Here is a 21,240-nt window from a genome sequence, read left to right as displayed (position 1 = left end):
CGGGTGCATGCCTGACCCTATCGGGCGTAAAATCGCACGAGAAGACGTTGGGCGAGTGTCCCGACGTCATCCTGTGCTTGCGCGATATTTCACTCGGCGGGCGCGAGCAAAAGTCGGAAGCTGACAATGAAGAGGGCAATTAAGCCCATTAACAACGCAGTTGACTCCGATTTTACGTCGCCCATCTAACCTTACGGTTGGCGGACGGGCGAACCGGCCAGGTGGCCTTTGCATTTTTCATCAAACCTCATCCCAGGGGGCGATGAAGTTCCCGTGATGAAATAAAATTGAAATAAATATCTGTGGACGACATTTTTATCGGCTCCATTTTCAGGTAATTGATTATGATGCGTGAACGCTTCTATTCCGCTTTTAAAACCTTTATTTCTCGCTTTTTCAGGCCTGCAGCTCCCTGGGGCTGTCTGCCTTCAGGGAGCTTTCTCGCAGCATTCACCCACGCCCGTGGAAATGTCATGGCCCGCCCTCTTTCCACCCCCACCCCGGCAGCGCTGTGCTTTTCAGCGCGCGTTTCACATTAGCGGGCCGTTAATTGGCCGGCCAGCGTGAAATCGTGGTCAGCTGCCGATTTCGGTGGCGGGGGTTGGGGGTGGGGGCCTGTTTCCTGACCACCCCCAGGCCCACAGATTGGGTGCGCCCGCCAGAGGTAAAATTCAGGCCTTGGAGTCATTATCAGCTTTAAAGTTCCACCCTGCATCCCATCGAGTTAATCGCCCAGTCATCTTCAGCCTCAGTTAAAGCCAGATGCATGTGGGTTCAGGTTGGAAAATAGATTCTTTAAATTTTAACGCCCCCCCCAATCAGGTCCAACCTGCCCTTCTTTAGGATAAGACTCCACCTCTCCCCACAACTCTTTCTGTTCATTTCCTGTTGTAAGGGTTTTCCAGTCATGCTTTTCTTTTAAGGTTTTTTACCGTTTCAGTTGCCATAGCAGCACTTCCCATTCACTTTCGTTAGGCCGACTGTAGTTGCAGGCTCCATTACTTTGCGGATCAAGTTTCTGAGGTGTCTCTTCCAACTCTGTGGTCACCTTATACACAAAACAATTATATTCATCAACTGACCATGAGCAACGCTTTGAACAATTTGCTCATGTTTTAAATAAATTCATTTATGGCCTTTTTGGTTTATTTCATATCAAATTGAACCTTCCCATTGCTGACATTAAAAGTATTCCATGTATACAAGTTACTTTTGGCCTTCAACCTGTGACAGGTCAGCTGTGTTTCCTGCTGCTCATTGTTATCCAGTGACTTCTATGGCGCTCAGTAATAATAGGACCAGGCTTGATCACAACCCTTCTCTCACTAACTAAGTGGTAAAACTCTTGCCTCTGAATCAGAAGGTTGTGGGAATAAGCCTCACTCCAGTGACTTTAGCACAAAATCTAGTCCTGTACTCCAGTGCAGTACTGAGGGAGTTCTGCATGTCTTTTGGTTAAACTGAAGATCGCTTCTGCCCTCTCAGGTGGATGTAAAAGATCCACTGGCATTATTTTGAAGTAGGTTGGGGAGTCCTTCATTGTGTCCTAAACATTATTTATCCCTCTACCAACAGATTATCTGATTGTTATCACTTTGGTATTTGTGGGATACTCCTGTGTACCAATTGGCAAGTTGCCGTATTTCCTACTTACAATAGTGACTACACCTCAAAAATACTTCATTGGCTGTAAAGCACTTTGAGATGTTTTGAGGTCATGAGAGGCGCTATATAAATACAAGTCTTTTTTTTCTGCCTGTGTGCCCAATGAGAATAGGAGAAAGCTTGACCATTAACTTTCTTTGGAAAAGTAGTCTTTTGGGCATGAGGCAAGACTATATGGAGAACCTTCAGAGAGATTGGGGGGAAACAAGAGGAGCAAAATGGGGTGGGTGGGGAAATGTTTAGCTGAATAATAAATTAAATCTGACTGAAGTACTAACATGTAACTCTCCTGGCACCAAATGAAGTATGAGCAGTTCAGGATTAAAAATGATAATCATATAAAAATGTTGATTGAGTTACTTAGAATATTTAAATATTGGGAAGACAGAAGTCATTATTGACTTCGATCCCCACCACAAGCTCCTTTCCTGAGCCACTGATTCTACCCCTCTCCCTGGCAACTTTCTGAGTCTGATCCAGACTGTTCACAACCTGGTGTCACATTGGACCACAAGGTGAATTTCTGACCACTTTTGCACGCCAACTACTAAGACCGCCTATTTCCACCTCCATAATGTCACCCGACTGCATCCTTGTTTCAGCTCATCTGCTGCTGAAATCCTCATCCATGCCTTTATTACCTCCAGACTTGACTATTCTAATGTACTTCTGGCTGGACCCCTCCATATTCTACTCTCTGTAAACATTGGGATCATCCAAAACTCCAATGCCGGTATCCTAACTTGCACAAATCGCCTATCATCCCAGTGCTCACTGATCAACATTAGCGCTACAGCCTTCCGAGATATCTGCAATCTTGCAATTCTGACCTCTTGAGAGTCCCTGATATTAATCACTCCACCATTTGCGGTCGGCCTTCAGCCATCAAGGCCCTAAGCTCTGGAAATCCCTCCCTAAACATCTGCGCCCCTCTTGCTGTCTTCCCTCCTTTAAGGCACTCCTTAAAACCTGCCTCTATGACTTAAGATTTTGGTTATCTGTCCTAATATCCCCTCATGCGCCTCAGTGTCAAATTTTGTTTGTTAACGCTCCTGTGAGATATTTTACTGTGTTAAAGATGCTATATAAATAAAAGTTATTAATGTTGTTGTTTTGTTCCCTCCAGTTAATTTCTATATAAAGAATCAAACTGCCATTGCATACACGTGGAATCTGCTCTAAAGCCCCTCATCAATTTTAATTATCTTTCAGTATGATTGGACCAGCTGTGATCTTCCAAGTTAAAGTCAATGGTCAAAATGTGTCAACGGCTGACGTGGTGAACGTAGCAGGTAGGAATGAATATTGCTTTTACTTTGCATTGATATATTGCAAAAAGAATCCCACTGTGTGCACATGCATGTGAACGCACACACACACACACACACATTTAATAAAAGCCGGTTGCAAGGACAGTGACACAGATGGGAAATTGAAGTGTAACATTGCAGAGTCAATTAAAATGACCAGTGACTCAATTGTTAGTAGAGGGGTTGGCTTTATATTAAGAGATGTGAGCATGGTGCGGAATTGTGAAAGGGACTGTCTCCATGCATCACACTTAGAGAAAAATTAAAAAGGATATGAAGATGTTTTAGTGGAAAGAAAAGTCAATTTTAGAGACGGAGTTTACCTCATTGGTAAATACTGACAGGGCCATTTGAATGAGCAGCATCTATCTGAAGCTGAGATCTAGTGGTACGGGGACTAAATGTTTTGCTGGAGAAAGTCCGTTCGAGTGGGCTAGAGGATGGGTTACCTAGAGTAAGATAACGATGGATAATGGACTTGCCATGATATTATCAGAAAGTGCTGAACCATTAACAGAAGGCATTTGAAATCCACGTTACAAATGGACATTCTAAAAGACTAAAGATTTATTTCTTGTGTAGCTTCAAATCAAAGCACTGAATGGCTGTTAAGGGAGGTAAGGACAGACTAATGGTATAAAAGTCCTAAGAATTGCACACAGAAAAAGAGACCAGAGGAACATCAAATATGCAGCTGAAACAATCCTCGCTATCGGCAAAGATCAGCAGCATAATATTCTTGGAGTCATTGTACAGCCAGGACTGTGTCATCTGCTTCACTTAACTTTTCTCATTGAGTCATAAAAGCTTTTGTACAAAAGGTGTCTGTATGTATTCCTGCTCTAGTACTAACTGCTTCACCGGAGCAAATCCAATTTTCCTGTTCTTTCCCTGAACCCTTTAATATTTTTTTCTTCTCTATAAAGACTTTCATCTCAGCTTTATTTTTTTCTGAAGATGGCAGTAATGAATTGGACCTCATGCCGCTGCCATGGTTTCTGATTGAGACTGTGTACAATCAGAATGTGTGATTCAAAATACGATGAGCATTATTCCTAGTAAGCGGAAAACCGTAGAAGGTGTTTACTAGCCGCAGGGTGCTGTTTTGAAGTTGATATTTTGGGGTAAATATTCAGTGTACAAAATTATGAGGGGAATAGATAGAGTGGACAAGATAAAATTGTTTCCCTTGATGGAGAATTCTAGAATCAGGGGACATAGATTCAAGATAAGTGGCAGAAGGTGTAGGGGGGACATGAGGAAGAACTTTTTTATGCAGAGGGTAGTGGGTGTCTGGAATTCACTGCCCAAGTTGGTGGTAGAGGCAGAAACTTTAAACTCTTTTAAAAAGCACCTGGATCTGCACCTAAAGTGCTGTAAGCTGCAGGGCTATAGGCCGGGTGCAGGAAGGTGGGATTAGAAAGGGCACCTGGGTGTCCTCAGGCTGGCATGGACAAGATGGGCCGAATGACCTCCTTCTGTGCTGTAACTTTTCTATGGTTCTGTGGTTCTAACTAGAAACTGCCTGATTCACATTTCCTGTGATTACAATGAAAATGAAAGTCAGGTGTTTTCAACAACTGGCAGTGCTCTTGTGAGTTCTATTAATAATTTCGGCCTGTGCCAAAGAAAGGTATTTGTTGGAATTTATAAACATTTACTTGAAAAACCAAATGAGAATCGTAATATCAATAATTGGAGGATCTTATTATTTGTGCTATCACCGATAGATTGTCTATATGCAGTATGCGTTTGCTGCCGTGGATGAGACAGTCAGAATAGTTGGAGTTGTAAGAAACTGTATTAGCCTTTTTCAAATGTGGAAATGTAGTATGTCTCTTTGTACTGTCTTCTGAATAATATCTATCATTGTGTACTGGCTTCCTGATGATAATATTCTGTCCTTGTGCACTGGCTTTGTGATGCCACTGTCACCTTTGTGAAACAACATTCTCTGTGAAATTTTGTCCAGAAGTTGAGACACTGAATCCAGTGGTAATTTACAGCACTCAAGCATCCATGGCTCCCCATGCCCTCTGGAGCAAAGTAAGTTGGCTGTTCACATTTCTGAACGTAGCCGATTACATTTTTATCATAGGTTGCAAACTATTTATACAAAGGTACCTTATAACTTACTTAATCATATTTATGTGTAACAAAGGTGCTATCTCTGGGACTTGTTACCTCCTGATTTAATTTATGGCAGCAGGTTATTAGGCTCTTGCTGCACCAAATGGTCATCATTCTTCGCAGGTGCTTCTAAAAATGTCCAGAATTGTTTCATTTATTCAGTTCAAATCTCTAATATCCATTGGTACAATGTTCTTTTGGTTTGTACTTGAAAAACAAGTCATGATTCGCTAAATTATATCAGATCTTCATTACAAACCATTGGGTTTCAGTCATTGCACTCAAAGATGCTCTGTTCTATAACCAACTCTCGGCTCACTTTAGACCTAAGGAACAGGTTAACTACCATGAAATTATAAAGGAAGCAAGCTTTGTTTCTGCTCAAGTATGCATTATATTCCATGATTTGGTTGGCTGGCAGTTTAGCCACAACTCCCTCTGCTAGTTCCTAGTAAAAAGAATTGCCAGTTTTGCTGGATGGTTACAGTTTTATTCTGTGAAATTCTCAGTAGGCGGACTGCACCAATCATTTCTCCAAGCTCTAGTTGCTTAGGTCAGGTTTGGGTAATTTAATCCTTTCTCTACTTGCTGCTCCTTTGGTTTCTCTGAGCTTCTGCTTAGAACAGCATAATTACTCTTAGTGTTTAGATCCAACTGGTCAGCCAACAATTCATTTCTGAATCTGGCTGAGGCCTCACCTCTTGCTTATGCTGATACAAAAAGATCCACCAAGGCAAAAGCACACCTTCAACTTATCACTTGCACACCTTGTGCTTCGGCTTTGCCTCAATGGTAACAACCCTGCCACTGAGTCAGACGATCAGGGTCTCAGACATTACTGCAATGACTTGAGCAGATAGTGTAGGCTAGACACTTCACTTCAGTGGAAGCACTGAGCAGAGGAAACTTTTAGATAATTTAATGTTGCTGTGGGTAGTATTTCATGTCAACTACTGTCATTTTGATACAATTCCTGAACTAGTTATGCAGCCAACAAAATGTCCCTGCTTCTTACATATAAAGAATATAAATATCATCTGAAAGAGCTTTGATCACTTTAGATTCTCATGTATAACACTAGAAATCACATCCCTATTTGGGTTCACAAGATAATTGTGGATGAGGAAAGTCATTTTTCCCATTTGAGTTGGTCTACTCAGAAGGCACCCTAGATTTCTTTAGCATCCAATTGTTCGTTCATCAATTCCAGGCTTTTTACCTCCACTACTTCACCAACGGTTTATTCCACCTGTTGATCACTCTGTGAAGGATTTCCTGATAGCAGTCCCAACGTTCCTTTAATCGGTGTGGCCAATTTGGTACCCCATGACCCCTTGTTAAATTCCCACAATCGAATTTAAAGTAATGCTCGTGGGGCAGAATTTTTCGTCCGCCCCACCCGGACAGGAGTGAAATAGTGCGCGATGACGTCGGCCGAGTACCCCGACGTCATTGCCTACTCTCGCGATCTTTCAGTCTGCGGGCATGCGCGAGAGGCAGAGCGTGCCCGCCGACAATCACGAGGCCTATTAAGGCCCTTAAGCAATTAGTTAAGTTGCATTTTTCACTGCCTGCTCAACTGTTCGGTTGGCGGGCAGGCAAATAGGCCAGGCAGCCTTTGCGTTTTTCACGAAATCTTATCCACGGGCGGGATGAGGTTTCCAACAGTCACTTAAAAAACAGTAAAAAAAAAATTTAACATCCTTTTTTACATGCCCCTCTTCATGTGACTGAGTCACATGTGGGGACATGTTTATATCATTTGTAAAATCTTTATTTTTGTATGTAAAATCCCTCAGCTCACTGAGGCAGCTCCGTGCCTTCAGGGTGCTTTCAGTGCACATCCCCCCACATGCGCACACTTCAGCGCTCGTGATCCTCCCCCCCCCCCCCCCCCCAGCAGGGGCTCTTAGTGCGTGTTTCACGCTGGCTGGCCGCTAATTGGTCAGCCAGCGTGAAATCACGGTCAGAGCTCAGTTGCGGGTGGCGGTCAGTCTTGTGGCCATTCCCGGGCCCGTCTGCCTCGCCCGCCCAATGAGGGGAAAATCCTGCCCATAATTTAATTTTCTTTAACAAGACCTCTATAAGATCAACTTGCAGAACCTCCTTTATGGTGTGAAAATAACAGATATCTCCAGTTCTTTTCCCATAACTTAGACCCTTAACAGATTGCAACTGCCTGGCTCTTCTTGCACTGCCTCTACCCCCCCCATAAGCCTCCCGTTTTTCTGAATGTAATGAGTAGGAACATTGAGGGAATGTGGTTGTCCAAATTACAACAGCGAGGATTTTGTAGGATAGAATCTTTGCAATGATGACCCCCCCCCCCCACCCCTCCCCCCTCTTACATGAGGTTCGTGAAATTCTTATGTCCTGGATGGGCATGTGATTGGATAGAATTTTGGGGAGTTATGTTTGACCCTGTATGTGATTGTTACAGTAATAAAAACAAGCTGAAATTCATGCTTGGAAAAGAATCAGGGTATTCAATACCAACCTGACAATTCTATGGGCTCTGTCGGATACTGCCAGCTGGACTCTGGTAGATGCTGTGGAACCTACATGGCCGGTGAATTCATGCAATAAAATTCTAAATGTACGCCAAAGCTTCAAGTGAAACTGAGGCTAGACAGCATCCTGGGAGGCCCGTCAGAATAAGAACTGCGACTTAAGGAGAACACTCACAAATGCTTTCCCGGAGCAATTAAGGTTGGGCAACAAATGCCACCTTGCCAGTGCCACTCACATAGCATAAACAAATAATAATAATGAACAAATGATATTAATGAAAAGCATGTGCGTTGTGGTATACATTTGCACATCAAATGCTTCTGGAATAACTTGTTCCTATGAAGACTTGGAGCAGAGGCCTTTCCACCTACTATTCAGTCAGTTGTGATATTTGGACAGATTAGATTGAATTCTAAGTTGATGTTTGCCCTCGATAGCACCACAGATGCGCTTTATTGGCAGATGATCTCAAGTTGTAGTTCCTTTGATGTTCAATAACTTTTTGCTTTCAGATTTTATTACCTTTGGATCAGTCGAGGAAGTCAAGGAATTCACAATGGCACTTGCACCCTGACAACTGTCAAACCAGAACTGTCTTTCCTCTTTCATACCTTGGCTTTGAACAATGATCAGCTTTTTTTCGCCGTAGGGATGACATTTAGTGCTATTGGAAGCAGCAAGGAGACTGCTCCTGCATTTATATTCCAAAGTGAACAATTCCTTTTCTAATACGTCCCCCTTAAATTTTAAATGCACAGGATCTTGAGCCTTTGGCAGGAGGATTGCATGGTTTGGTAATGAGATTTTTCCACAGCAGCCTGTGACCTGAGCAAAATCTGAATGGAGGAGGTGGTGGGGAAGAGTGGGGGACAGAATTGGGTTCCTTGCTGTAGTTTATCTGTCTCGGGTGCCCTGATGGAATGTAATGCAATGCATTTAGAGCTGGGAAGAGGTTAAAGTACAACCTTTGCACTGAGAGCAGTGGCGATGGGTAAACATGCAGCATCACACTTAGCATCCTTGCTGATAGGAAGGTGACGTCTGATCTGTGGATGTACCTGATTATTATCTGCTGTTCGCCTGTGCATTCAATTCACAATTTGCAAGGCAGATTAGAGTTCAGAGGAATGGGCAACTGGAATGCATCCAAGAAAAGATTTAATACAAAAGTACTGACTGGGATCTGTAGCATTTTCTTGTGTGCATCAAGCAAAATCATTACGGCACATACTCTGTAGTTGATGATTGTTGACATTTTCTCAATTGGTGGGTTTAGACAGTGGTGACTCATTCAGGCAGATGAGAAAGAAAAGTTGCTGGTCAAAAAGTGGGAGAGCAGTTACTCGCTGGTCATGAGCTGTCAGAGGAATGCAGTGTGCGATGGAACCCGAGCCACAGATCAATAGAGAGACAAAGGGGTGTGGAGGTAGAAACTGCTGGTTGGTTCCGCTTTAATCAGCTGTTCTTCATTGGAAAGCAGGAAATGAAGCAACAATTGGGTCTCTTAAAAATTATTTTCATATTGAAATATTTTCTACCCCTTTTACACTTTGGGCGGAATCTTCGGCTCGGCGAGTGGGGGCGGGGCCCACTTGCTGAGGCGTAAAATGACACGCGGTGACATCGGGCGTGCGTCCCAACATCACCACACATCATACAGATTTTCAGTTCGGCGGGCACACAGCCAATTCGGATGCGCGCCCACCGAACTGTCAAAGGCATATTAAGGCCAGTTAACTATTTGAATTGAAACAATTAATGGAGCTGCCTGTCCAACCTTAAGGTTGGCGGGCAGGCGAAGAGCCCAAGCGGCCGTCGCATTTATCATGAAACCTCATCCACGGGTGGGATGAGATTTCATGAAGGTTTTTAAAGTCTTGTAAAAAATTTTAATAAAATGAATAGACATGTCCCAGCTCATGTGACAGTTTCACACGAAGAGACATGTCTTAAAAAAATTTTTTTCCTTTATTAAATTTTTTTGAACTTGAACTAATCTCCCTGAGGCAGCTCTGTGCTTCAGGGAGATTTCTGCTCTCTTTCGTGCACAGGCCCTGACTCAGGCAAACCCCCCCGCCCGCACAGGGAGTACTCAGGGCTTCCAGGCACGCGTCATGCTGGGCGGGCCTTAATTGGCCCGCCCACGTAAAATTGCGACACTCAGCCGATCGCAGGAGAATTCTCCCCTTCAATTCAAAAGCTCAATAAATTGTCTTAAGATGGGCAAAATGTTTCAACTTTAATTTGGCTGCCTGATAGCATAGTGCATTAATGTACAAGTTCAGTGTCAGGAACAAATTGACACCTGATTCCCCACATGGTGTAGTATTTTCCTAATTTCCTGCCAAGTCATCAGGAACAGTGGTCAGGAACTTTGCCCTGGATGGCAATAATAAGTGATGAGTGAAGGACTCCAGGTTAGTTTGCAGGTTCTGTATTGGTGGCATAGGACAGGAGCTTTGGAGTAGGTGGCCCCTGGGCTAGGATGTAGTGTATTGCATCGGAGAAATTAAGAGGGAAGCATAATTATAATCCAGGGCTAGATCAATATGTATTTTTCAATTTGAAGCAATTGAGAGAAATATACCTTCAAGTTTTGACTTTACGTTTTTGCACTCTGACTAGTCATGCCCCACAAAACTGCTTGAGTACAGTGACAACTGGTAGTTGATTCAATACTAAGTGGCTGATTCTTCTTGGCCTCTTCTGTAGGCCCCACTCCATTTCCTCCCCCTATCACAGATGCCGCTCTTCAGCCAATTCTATCCATGTCTAAAAAATGACTTAATTTACTGGACCAGAAAGGCTTAGCCTGAGAGCATGCTGGCTGTTGGACTGCTGGCACGTGCAATATGTTCCAGTGCAGCTACAACATTGGCATATACCCAACAATATGGAAAATTGCCCAGATATGTCCAGTCCACAAAAAGCAGGTCAAACCCAAATCCAGCCAATTTTACTGCCTTGTCATCCTACTCCCACGTCAGTGTTGTGATGGAAGTAGTGGTTAACAATGTCACCAAGCAGCGCTCACCAGCACCTGCTCACCGATGCAAAGTTTGCACTCCATCAGGATCACTTAGCTCGGACTTCATTAGAGACTTGGTTCAAACGCGGGCAGAAGAACAAAATTCCAGAGCAGAGGAAACTGCTCTCGACATTAAGGCAGCATTTAACGGCATCAATGTCCACCATCTACAAGGCACAAGTCATGAGTGTGATAGAATGTACTGCACTCGCCTGGATAAGTGCAGCTCCAGCAGTACTCAAAAAGGGAACACCATCCAAGACGAAGCTGCTCGCTTGATTGGCACCCCATTAACCACCTTAAACATTCGCTCCCTGCACCTCTGATTCATAGTGATAGTGTGTGCCATCTACAAGATGCACTGCAGCAACCTGGCAAGGCCTTTCAAACACCTGACCTCTACCACCAAAAGGACAAAGGCAGCAGGTCAGCAAGTTCTCCTCCAAGCCACACACCATCCTGACTTGGAGCCATATCATCGTTCCTTCATTGTTGCTGGGTCAAAATTCTGGAGCTCCCTCGCTGGGTGCACCTAGACCAAATGGTCTATAGTAGTTCAAAAAAGCAGTTCACCAGTACCTTCTCAAGGGCAATTAGGGATGGCAATAAATGCTGCCAGCCTGCCAGAGACACTCACATCCTAAAGACTAATAAAAGCATGGACTCCTAGTAAAATTGAAGTCAATGGGGACCCGAGGAAAAGGTCTCCCAGTGTCCTTAGTCATATCTGGCACAAAGGAAGATGGTTAACCCAGCCCCAGGCAATGTTGCAGGAGTTTTCAGGGTATCACTCTAGCCTAGCTACCATCAACTGCTTTATCAGAAATGGGGCTATCCACTGGTGATCACACAAATATTAAATTCTATTTGCAAAACATCAGAAAGCAAAATAGTTTATGATCTCATCCACCAATGTCTTGAACATCCCAGCTTGGCAAGTAGCACTTGCATTATTTTCAGGCAATGACTACCTCCTCAAGAAGATTTCAACAAGGTAGATAAAGAAAGCTTTCCCAATAGCTGATTGTACAAGGACTAGAAGATACAAGAGATGGGAGGAAGAATTTTTTTATGCAGCAATAGCAATGACCTAGAACTTGCTGCCTATAAGGGTGGTGGAAGAGGAGACAATGAATGTTCTCAAAAGGAAATTGAAAGTTCCTCAAGAAGGAATCTGACCATTCCCCTTTAACATTCAATGGCATCACTATTGCCGAGCACCCAGCCATCAATATCCTTGGTCACCAAGCCTCCATTGGCTGTAACTCCTGTGCCAATGACCACAGCCCCCAGGAAAGACAAGGGGTGCAAATGCAAAGAAATATCATCCACTCCAAGGAAATATCATCCAGTGCTTGTTGAAAGTCCTGTAAACCCTTACCCAACTCCATCTTCCCAGCCTCACCCGCCGCAGCACCTAATGATGTTGTGAGAGCACTTTTACCACATGGACTGCAAACATTCAAGAAAACCCACCACTACCTTTTCAGGGATGACCATAAATGCCAGCCTTGCCAGCGACATCAAAAATCTCAAGAACTAGTTTATCAAAAAGATTGTCCTGCATTTAGTGCCTGAAAATGAGGGCTAGTCCTCTACTCTCATTCTGTGCCTGAATAGCATTGGCTGTAACTTTCTTGTGTGGTTACAGAATCATTATGGACCGGAAGGAGGCCATTCAGCTCATCGTGTCCATGCTGGCTCTCTGTAGTGCTCTATCCCTGTAAGTCCTGCAGGTTAATTTCATTCAAGTTGCCTTTCAATTTCCTTCTGAGAACATTCATTGTCTCCTCTTCCACCACCCTTATAGGCAGCGAGTTCTAGGTCATTGCTATTGCTGCAAAAAAAAATTCTTCCTCCCATCTCTTGTGTCTTCTAGTCCTTGTACAATCAGCTATTAGGAAAGCTTTCTTTATCTACCTTGTCGAAACCTGTTGTAATCTTGCAGACTTCTGTCAGATCACCCCTCAATCTCCTTTGCTCCAAGGAGAACACCAACTTCTCCAATCAAGCTTTGTAGTTAAAACCCCTCAGTTGATTGCAGGGATCCCCTAGTCTGTATGTGCTGATGTGGGGATAACAGCACAGAAGGAAGTTTTTCAACCCACTTGGTCCATGCTGACTTTCTATAGAGCAATCCAGTAAGTTTTATTTCCCTGCTCTATCCTGTAGCCCTGCAAGTTTATTTCATAGACTCATAGACGTTTACAGCACAGAAGGAGGCCATTCAGCCCATTGTGTCCGCGCTGGTCAACAAAGATCTTACAACACTAATCCCATTTTCTAGCACTTGACCCATAGCCCTGGAAGCTATGGCAACACAAGTGAATGTCTAAATATTTCTTAAATGTTACGTGAGTTTCTGACTCAACCACCCTTTCAGGCAGTGAATTCCAGACTCCCACCACCCTCTGGGTGAAAAAGATTCTCCTCAACTCCCCTCTTAGCCTTTTACCTCTTACCTTAAATCTATCCCCCCTGGTTATTGGCCCCTCTACTAATGGAAAAAGTGCCTTCCTATCCACCCTATCTATGCCCCTCATAATCTTTTGCACCTCTATCAGGTCCCGTCTCAACCTTTGCTGCTCCAAGAAAAACAACCCTAGCCTATCCAATCTTTCCTCATAGCTCAGACCCTCCAGCCCAGGCAGCATTCTGGTAAATCTCCACTGCACCCTCTCCAGGGTCCTTCCTATAATGTGGTGACCAGAACTGCAAGCAGTATTCCAGTTGTGGCCTAACCACAAGTGGCCTTTCCCTCAAGTGTCCATCCAATTTCCTTTTGAAATCATTGATTGTTTCCGCTTCCACTACCCTCTTGGGCAGCGAGTTCCAGGCCACCACCACTCATAGCATAAAAGCGTTCTTCCTCACATTCCCCCTGCATCTCTTTCCCAAAACCTTAATCTGTGTTCCCGAGTCCTTGTACCATCAGCTAACAGGAACAGCTTTTATTTTCCTATCTGTTCTAAACCTGTCACAATCTTGTACACATCAGTCAAATCTCCCCTCAGTCTGTTCTGCTACAAGGAGAACAGCCCCAGCTTCTCCAATCTAACCTTGTAGCTACAATCCCTCATCTCTCGAACCATTCTGGTAAATCGCCTCTGCACCCTCTCAAGAGCTTTCACTTCCTTCCTAAAGTGCGGTGACCAGAACTGGATGCAATACTCTAGTTGTGGCCTAACCAGAACTTTATAAAGATTCAGCATAACTTCCCCATTTTTGTACTCATACCTGTATTTATGAAGCCCATGAATACATTTGCTTTTCTAATTGCTTTCTCAATGTACCCTGACACCTTCAAAGATCTATTCACATGACTCCCAGGCCCGTCTGTTATCTGCTAGCGTATCTATGTCCTGTTACAGTCAATTGGTATCATCTCACTACCTGCTGCACCTTCAAGTTTGGTATCATCAGCAAATTTTGAAATTTTATTCTGTATTCCAATATCCAAGTCATTATACCAAGAAAGCAGTGTTCCTAGCACTGATCCTTGGTGAACACCATTGTCTACCCTCTTACAGTCCGAAACCCATTGTTTATCCTCCTCCCGTCTGATTGATTCTTCTGATGCTTTGTCTAACTGCACTGAAAGCAGGCTCAGCAATATAAATGAATGTAAGATGGTTCTGCACATAGTTTCCTGTAGTGTTATACAGTGCAGATTGGGGGTCTAATTGAATAGCACATTCAAAGAGTCAGCAGAAGCATCTTGGGCTAAATGGCCTCTCTGACGTACTGTAAGATTTTAAAGGGCAGGACTTCCCCCCGTTGAGGGGGGATGTTGAAGTGCAGGCGCGCAAAGGTGCACCTCCGATCGGCACCCCCGATCGGGGGCGCACCGCCATTTTATGTGGGCGGGCTAATTAAGGCCCGCCCAGCGTGACGTCAGTGCTGTGCGGGCGGTTGGGGGGGGGGGATCGCACAGCCGAGAGTGTGCTCTTTCGCGCATGGGCATGAAAGAGCGCACTCATTTCCCTGAGGCTAAGTGCTGCCTCAGGGAGATCGGCTCTACTGTCAAAAATATTAAAAATCAAAAAAAAAAATTCCCTGACATTTCCCCACATGTGACACTGTCACATGAGTTGGGACATGTCCATAACGTTTTTTAAAACTTTAATTAAATTTTTTTAAACCTACAAGAAACCTCATCCCGCTCGTGGATGAAGTTTCATGCTTTTTCCAATGCCCGCCAGGGCTCCTGGTCTGCCCGCCAACCTTAAGGTTGGACAGGCATGTCCATTAATTAGTTTAATGACTTTGTCAATGGCCTCAATTGGCCATTGACAGGTCGGCGGGCGCACAGCTGATTTTGCTGAGCCCCCACTTACCTGAAAATTTAAATGGGGCGCAGTGACTTTGGGAGTTCCGCCCAACATCATCCCACATCATTTTACGTGTCGGTGAGCGGGCCCCGCCCCCCCGCTCGCCAACGGGAAAATCCTGCCCATAATTCTATTTGCAGGCAGACAAGGCAAAAACCCACACACAGCTTCCTAGTTTGCAAGGAGAAAATTTCATGAGCTGTTAACAACTCTTTCCCTACCACAGGCGAGAATCCTCCTTCCTGGTGGCCATGCAACCGATCTACCTCATCTTAAATTGTTTTAAAGAAAGCCTTACACTTAAACTGGTGCCTTCATCCCAAACTGTCCTTCTACACACATGGGGAACTAGGGGGAACAAGGGATGCGGAAATAGGATGGGAAAGAGAAGTTGAGGTAGAAGGATCTATCCTTGGACCAATGTTCCTTTTAAAATTCAGTTGTTGTGCACAGCCAGTTCTTCTTCAGTGCACGGTTCATTTAAACATTTGTGCATCTGCATATGTACGTTAGTTAGCATGAACAGGCCTGGTACCTTGCAGGCTGCTCTGCGGCCACACACCCATGCAGACCCCTTCTATTTCTCAATAATCCTTGGGAGCATTATTCAAAAACGCATTATCAGTTTCCACATGTACACTGATGCCACATCGTACCACCATCTCTCTCCATACCTGACCACCATCTCTCTCGGCCACTCCATTATAAATTGTCAAAATGCTTATTTGATATCCAGTATTGGATGTGCAGAATTTTCCTCCAACTAAATATTGGGAAGACCAAAGCCAGTGGGCGGAATTTTGCACCTTTGGGATTTTACAGTCCTGCTGAAGTCAATGGGCTTTTGAACGGCTCGTCGCATTTTATGGCCCTGCCCCCCCGCTGCGACAGGCCATAAAATTCCACCCATTGTCTTTGGTCCCCATCACAAACACCACTGCCTAGCCACCGACCCCATCCGTCTTCCTGGAAACTGTCTGAGGCTGAGCCAGAATGTTCACAACATTGGTGTCATATTTGACCCCAAAGTGAACTTGCGACCACATATTGGCACCATCACTAATTCCTCCTATTTCCACCTCATCGTAACATTACCCAACTCTGCCCCTGCTTCAGCTTACCCTTTGTTACCTCTAGACTCGATGATTCCAATGATGTCTGGTTGGCCTCACTTTCTACCCTCTGTTAGGAAATAGAGGCGGTATAAGTTGTTATATTGGTATTTGTAGGGATTAGGAATGAGCTTTAGCTTTACTTTAAAGTTTAAGTTTGATTTGTATTTCTGTATCTGTGTGCCAAGAAAGGTCAAATGGAGTTTTAGTTTCACTTTAAAAAGGTGCCTGCATATCTGATGAGGTTTTTACAACTGTCACAGCTAAGGTAAACAAACATGGTTGGAAGAATTGGGCTGTTGCCTAGCAACAGGGGCCCAGAGAGGCAGGTCCCTTCCATAGACACATACAGAAAAGCTATAAAGAACAATTTGTTTTGGAAGCTGTTGGAGTTCAGCTGGTTTTGAAGATAGTTCCCAGGGAGCAGCCTAGAAGGGCAGATAGCCAGCTCTAAGCTAAAGTTGGTTGAAAATAGCTGCCAAAGAGAGACTGGAGCAAAGGGGACAGATAGCCAGTCCCAGGCTAAAGAAAAACACCAAGAATCCAGAGGAGATGGAAACAGGAGGAAGACCTTCTAGCCAAAGGAAGGATAGGAACCTGGAAAAGGTCCTGTTAAGTGAAGTTAAGAGTGAAGGGCAGAGAGAAAGGCTCCAAACTTCAGATTTAAAGAGACAAAAGCTGCAGAAAACAGATTTAAAGTGAGAACAGCTTGCAAGAGGCAAGTAGGTCCAAAGAGACAACTGAAGGTCTGGAACTCTTTGCTATGGACATGTGAAGTAGTGGTACTGTTGTTGGCTGAGTCAGTGAGAGAGCGAGAGAGGAAGACAACTTGAATGCATGTGGTAACCCAGGGAAGAGGAACATCAGAAGGAGAATTAGAAACTCTAGAGGTGAACCCTTGGGGAAGGCGTCTGAGACAAAGTGTTGATTTGGGAGAAGGTTCCAAGGCGAGGTCTTGGAGACTGGAGATTGGAAACCCTCATGTGAAAGACAGAGTGCAGTGCGATCGGTTAGCTCACCGTATGACTGACGTCTAGGGGTTGTTGAGGAGAGATCCATAGCATCTGGTTGAGGTGGCATCTGTCACTTGGTTTCAGAGTGTGGTATGTCTGACCACAGGGTGCCTATTGGTACATGGACTGTGTATTTACTGTGACATTAGAGTATAAGATAGCTTTTGTAACTTGTGTAGTCCTTATAAATCTGAATATGTCTGAAAATGTATAATTATGGGTGAAGGAGTATTGTAATGTAGTTCATCTTGTTTAATAAATATTTTATGCTTTTGTTAAAAGTTCATTAATTGCCTCTGGTGACTCTGTTCAGTAGCTACTCTCCACATATTCAAACAAAAAAATAAAAGTTAGGATCTATCAAGCTGGGTCCCACCCTAGGATCAGGCTTGTCCAGGGATAACCTCAGCTGGGGATCATAACACTTCCGTAAAGCTGAGATCATCTGCTGACACTGCTGACTGTGTCCTAACTCGCACTAAGTCCCATTCACCATTACCCCTGTGCTTAATAACCTACATTGGCTCTTGGTTGAGTAAAGCTTCGATTTTAAAATTCTCGCCCTTGTTTTCAAATCTCCCCGTGACCTTGCTTATTCCTGTGTCTCTAATCTCTCCCAGCCCTCCAACCCTCCAAGATTTCTGCACAGCTCCAATTCTGGCTTCTTGAGTATCCTTGCTTTTTAATTGCTCCACTCTTGGAGGTTATGCCTTTGGCTGCTGAGGCCCTAAGCTCGAATTCCCTTCCTAAGCCTCTCCATTTCTCCATCTCTCTTTCCTCCTTTAAGACACTCCTTAAAACCCACCATTTTGTTTTATTATTTTTTGACCACGCTCCTGTGAAACACCTCGATAGGTTTTACTATATTATAGGTGCCATATAAGTGCAAGTTGTTGCTGTTGAAGATCAGCCATGATCTTATTGAGTGGTGGAGCAGACTCCAGGGACCATATGACCTACGTCTGCTCTTATTTTTTATGTTCTTTTACTTCTATACCCTGTTCATCTACATTAAAAAATGCACAAACAGAAAAATTATGCAATACCTTGCTTTTTTGAGAACGGGAGGGTCTATTTTTATGTGGCATGGTGTTTCATTTCTATTCATTTTTTTCTAAGCTAGTATTTAAAGGTGCATGTCTAAGGGGAGGGGTGTGGGGGAGGGTGGGTGGCGGGGTGCGCTCAGCTGTGTTTTTGGCACAGTCTCTGGAATAATGTGTTAGGAGTGAAGTGGTCCCCATCCTCTTTGAGCATGGACCCCAGATGATCCTTACTTCCGATGCTGATGCCTTTCAACTTCGCATGGAAGCAAATACACTGTAACAGCAGGAGGAATATTAAAAGCAATCTGAAAGCAGGGATACGCCATCCAAAAGCTTTAGGTGGCAGCAAAGAAAGAAGAAAGCAACAACTTTTACTTAAGTAATGCTGCAATATTTAAAAACACGCAAAACGGCTTTAATCTTTGCTAATTTCCTATTCCTAAGGTTGAGATTCCAATTTTCAAGACTGACGCAAATAGTTTTTCTTGGGTGAGGATATTGGGTCATTGAGAAAAGGCTGAGAAGTGGAGTTGAGGTACAGATCAGCTACAATCTGTTAGATTGCAGGAACAAGTTCAAGGGAAAGAAAGGCCTACTCTTCCTTCCTATGTTTCAAGAATTTCAAAGCACCAAAACCCAAAATTTCACATTATATTTTGCCATGGGGCTTCTCCTGTACCCAAACTTAGCGTTTTGTGACCCTTCCACAGATACTCTGGGCTGAAATTTCGCTACCGAGGTGGGCATCTTGAGTCTGGAAATTTCCCCACTTGGCAGACCCACCTCGGTTTGAAGCACCCGGTCAGTTTTTGCCCACTAACTCTGGAAGCAGATCTTAGGTGACACAGGGAATGGGCGAGTGCCGAGGCAGTCTGATTAGAAAGCCCATCTCGGTCCTGTGATGTAATCAAAGCAGTTAGACCTCTAGCTCCCGTGCCTCACACCACCTCACACCCTCCCACGCCTCCTCTTCCTCATGGCCCTTCATATCCTCCACTTCTGGAACAGGTGTCCTCATTATGCATGCTTGGCTGAGAACCCAGACCAATAAAAGCATTATCTTAGCAAGGAATCTGTTTTGACAAGTGAAGTGAATTTTTGACTTTGCTTGACTGACATCTTTACATGGTTATAATAAGTTGTTCTTTCTGTGTTGTCTCAATACTTATTCGGACAAGATTAAGATGTGTGAAGTGTTGAAGCCTCTATTGTTGATACTTTAATCATTTGTGTGACTGACACTTTTGTAGGGAGGTAGGATAGCAGTTTTATTTTCAAAGAATGTTTCTGAATGGGTGTTTTTTTTTCCTCAGCAGTCCCACACTTGCCATATTCATGCTACGGCTAATTGGTTATGTACATAATGCCCACTAGGCGAATGGGCATGGAAGGGGCATGATTTGGCATTGTGTTGGCATGGAGAGTATTAGCGATGATGGGGAATGGCTGGAGGGCATGAGTTGGCATTGAGAGTATGCAGGACCAAGGTAAGTAGCTGGGGGATATGAGTTGGCATGCAGAGTATGAGGGACCATGGGGAGTGCAAAGACACTTACCTCCTGGATGTGGCAATGCACACCTCCCTTTCACCACTGGGTTTCCCAAGGCTTGGAAAACTCGATCAGCCAGGGTTAAATTTAAAATTATGGTTAAATATCAGTCTCATTGGGCTGAATTTTGCCGTCGGCGAGCAGGGGGCAGGGCCCACTCACCGACACGTAAAATGATGCGGGATGACATTGGGCGGAACCCCCGACGTCATCCCGCCCCATTTAAAGTTTCAGGAAGGCGGGCCCACAGCAAAATCAGCTGTGCACCCACCGACCTGTCAATGGCCAATTGAGGCCGTTGACAGGTTTAATGAAACAGTTAAAGGACCTGCCCGTCAAACCTTAAGGTTGACGGGCAGGCCAGGAGCCCCGACGGCAACAGAAAAAACATGAAACCTCATCCACCGGTGGGATGAGGTTTCATGCAGGGATTTAAAAAGTTTAATAAAGTTTCAGTGTAATTTATGAACATGTCCCATTGTCACATGAGGGGGACATGTTAAGGATTTTTTTGTTCTATTTTTAATGTTTTTAAAACTGTCAGCGATCTCCCTGAGGCAGCACTTAGCCTCAGGGAGATGTGCGCTCTTTCGTGCACATGCATGAAAGAGCGCACTCTCGCTTTTGGGGAATTCCCCCCCCCCCCCACCCCACCCCCCACCGCCCGCACAGGAAGCGCATAGCACTTGCCGTCGGGCATCACGCTGGGCGGGCCTTAATTGGCCCGCCCACGTAAAATGGCGGCGGGTCCCGCTTCTCTGGCGGGAATTGGCTCCCCGCCCGCCGGAGATTGAGTGGGGCCCGCCCGCCCGCCTGGGAGGCAGAAAATTCTGCCCATTATATTTAAATTACTAACCTAATTCCTGGGAGTGGGTGAGCTGCCGGCCCTCTCATTCCGCCACCATTAAAACTAGAAGTGGATGGTTTGGAGGTGGTTGAGGTCAGAATTCAGATACTTAACATTTTAACATCTTACCCGACTCATACTCACCTATATTTTGGAGTTAAATTTCCCCAGAAATGACACAGGATGACACACATACAGAAGTCAACTGTGTTAGACATGGGGAGGAGAGAAGACAGAACCAGAGACTCACACTCAGAGGCAGGGAGAATGAAAGACTTGGGGACAACCTGGAGTTTAATCAGCAACCTGTCTGAAACTGCTGATGTACTCTGCCGTTTGCAGCTTGCCTAACATTAAAGTACGTTGCCAGCTGGTTGCTATAGCAGCTGCCCGTATGGTTGGCAAGCATTTACTAAATTAGAGCTTGGATTAAAAGGGTGAATCGATGACCCTGACTCCTAGTGCAACACGAGTTGGAGAATCGGTCCTATGGTGTTGCAGCTCTGTCTCTGACCCGTGCTCCCTTATGAATGCAGCTCCCCCGCTGGGAATGTAGGATTATGAAAATCACTCATTAAATTGCCAGTAATAGGGGCACGTGGCAGCGCTATGAGCAACTGGTACAGTAACCAGCTGGAAAATTCCTCCACCCTTGGAAAGGTTGAGAGAGGCAGGATATTAATACTTTAAAAATGCCACT

General features: G+C 44.5%; 1 protein-coding gene across 2 annotated transcripts in view; it reads left to right on the top strand.

Annotated features, from left to right (window-relative positions):
• Nucleotides 1-21,240, top strand: part of ptprn2 (protein tyrosine phosphatase receptor type N2) — a 1,029,555-nt gene that overhangs the window by 500,305 nt on the left and 508,010 nt on the right. For both annotated transcript variants that reach the window (XM_078537232.1, XM_078537231.1), the window contains exon 11: nucleotides 2,878-2,957. In XM_078537232.1, coding sequence (XP_078393358.1) covers nucleotides 2,878-2,957 — 80 coding nt within the window. The remainder of the gene's footprint in view (nucleotides 1-2,877; nucleotides 2,958-21,240) is intronic.

Source organism: Cetorhinus maximus, chromosome 3, assembly GCF_964194155.1.
Source record: "Cetorhinus maximus chromosome 3, sCetMax3.hap1.1, whole genome shotgun sequence".
NCBI lineage: Eukaryota > Metazoa > Chordata > Chondrichthyes > Lamniformes > Cetorhinidae > Cetorhinus > Cetorhinus maximus.
This window is presented reverse-complemented; position numbering and strand designations above follow the sequence as displayed.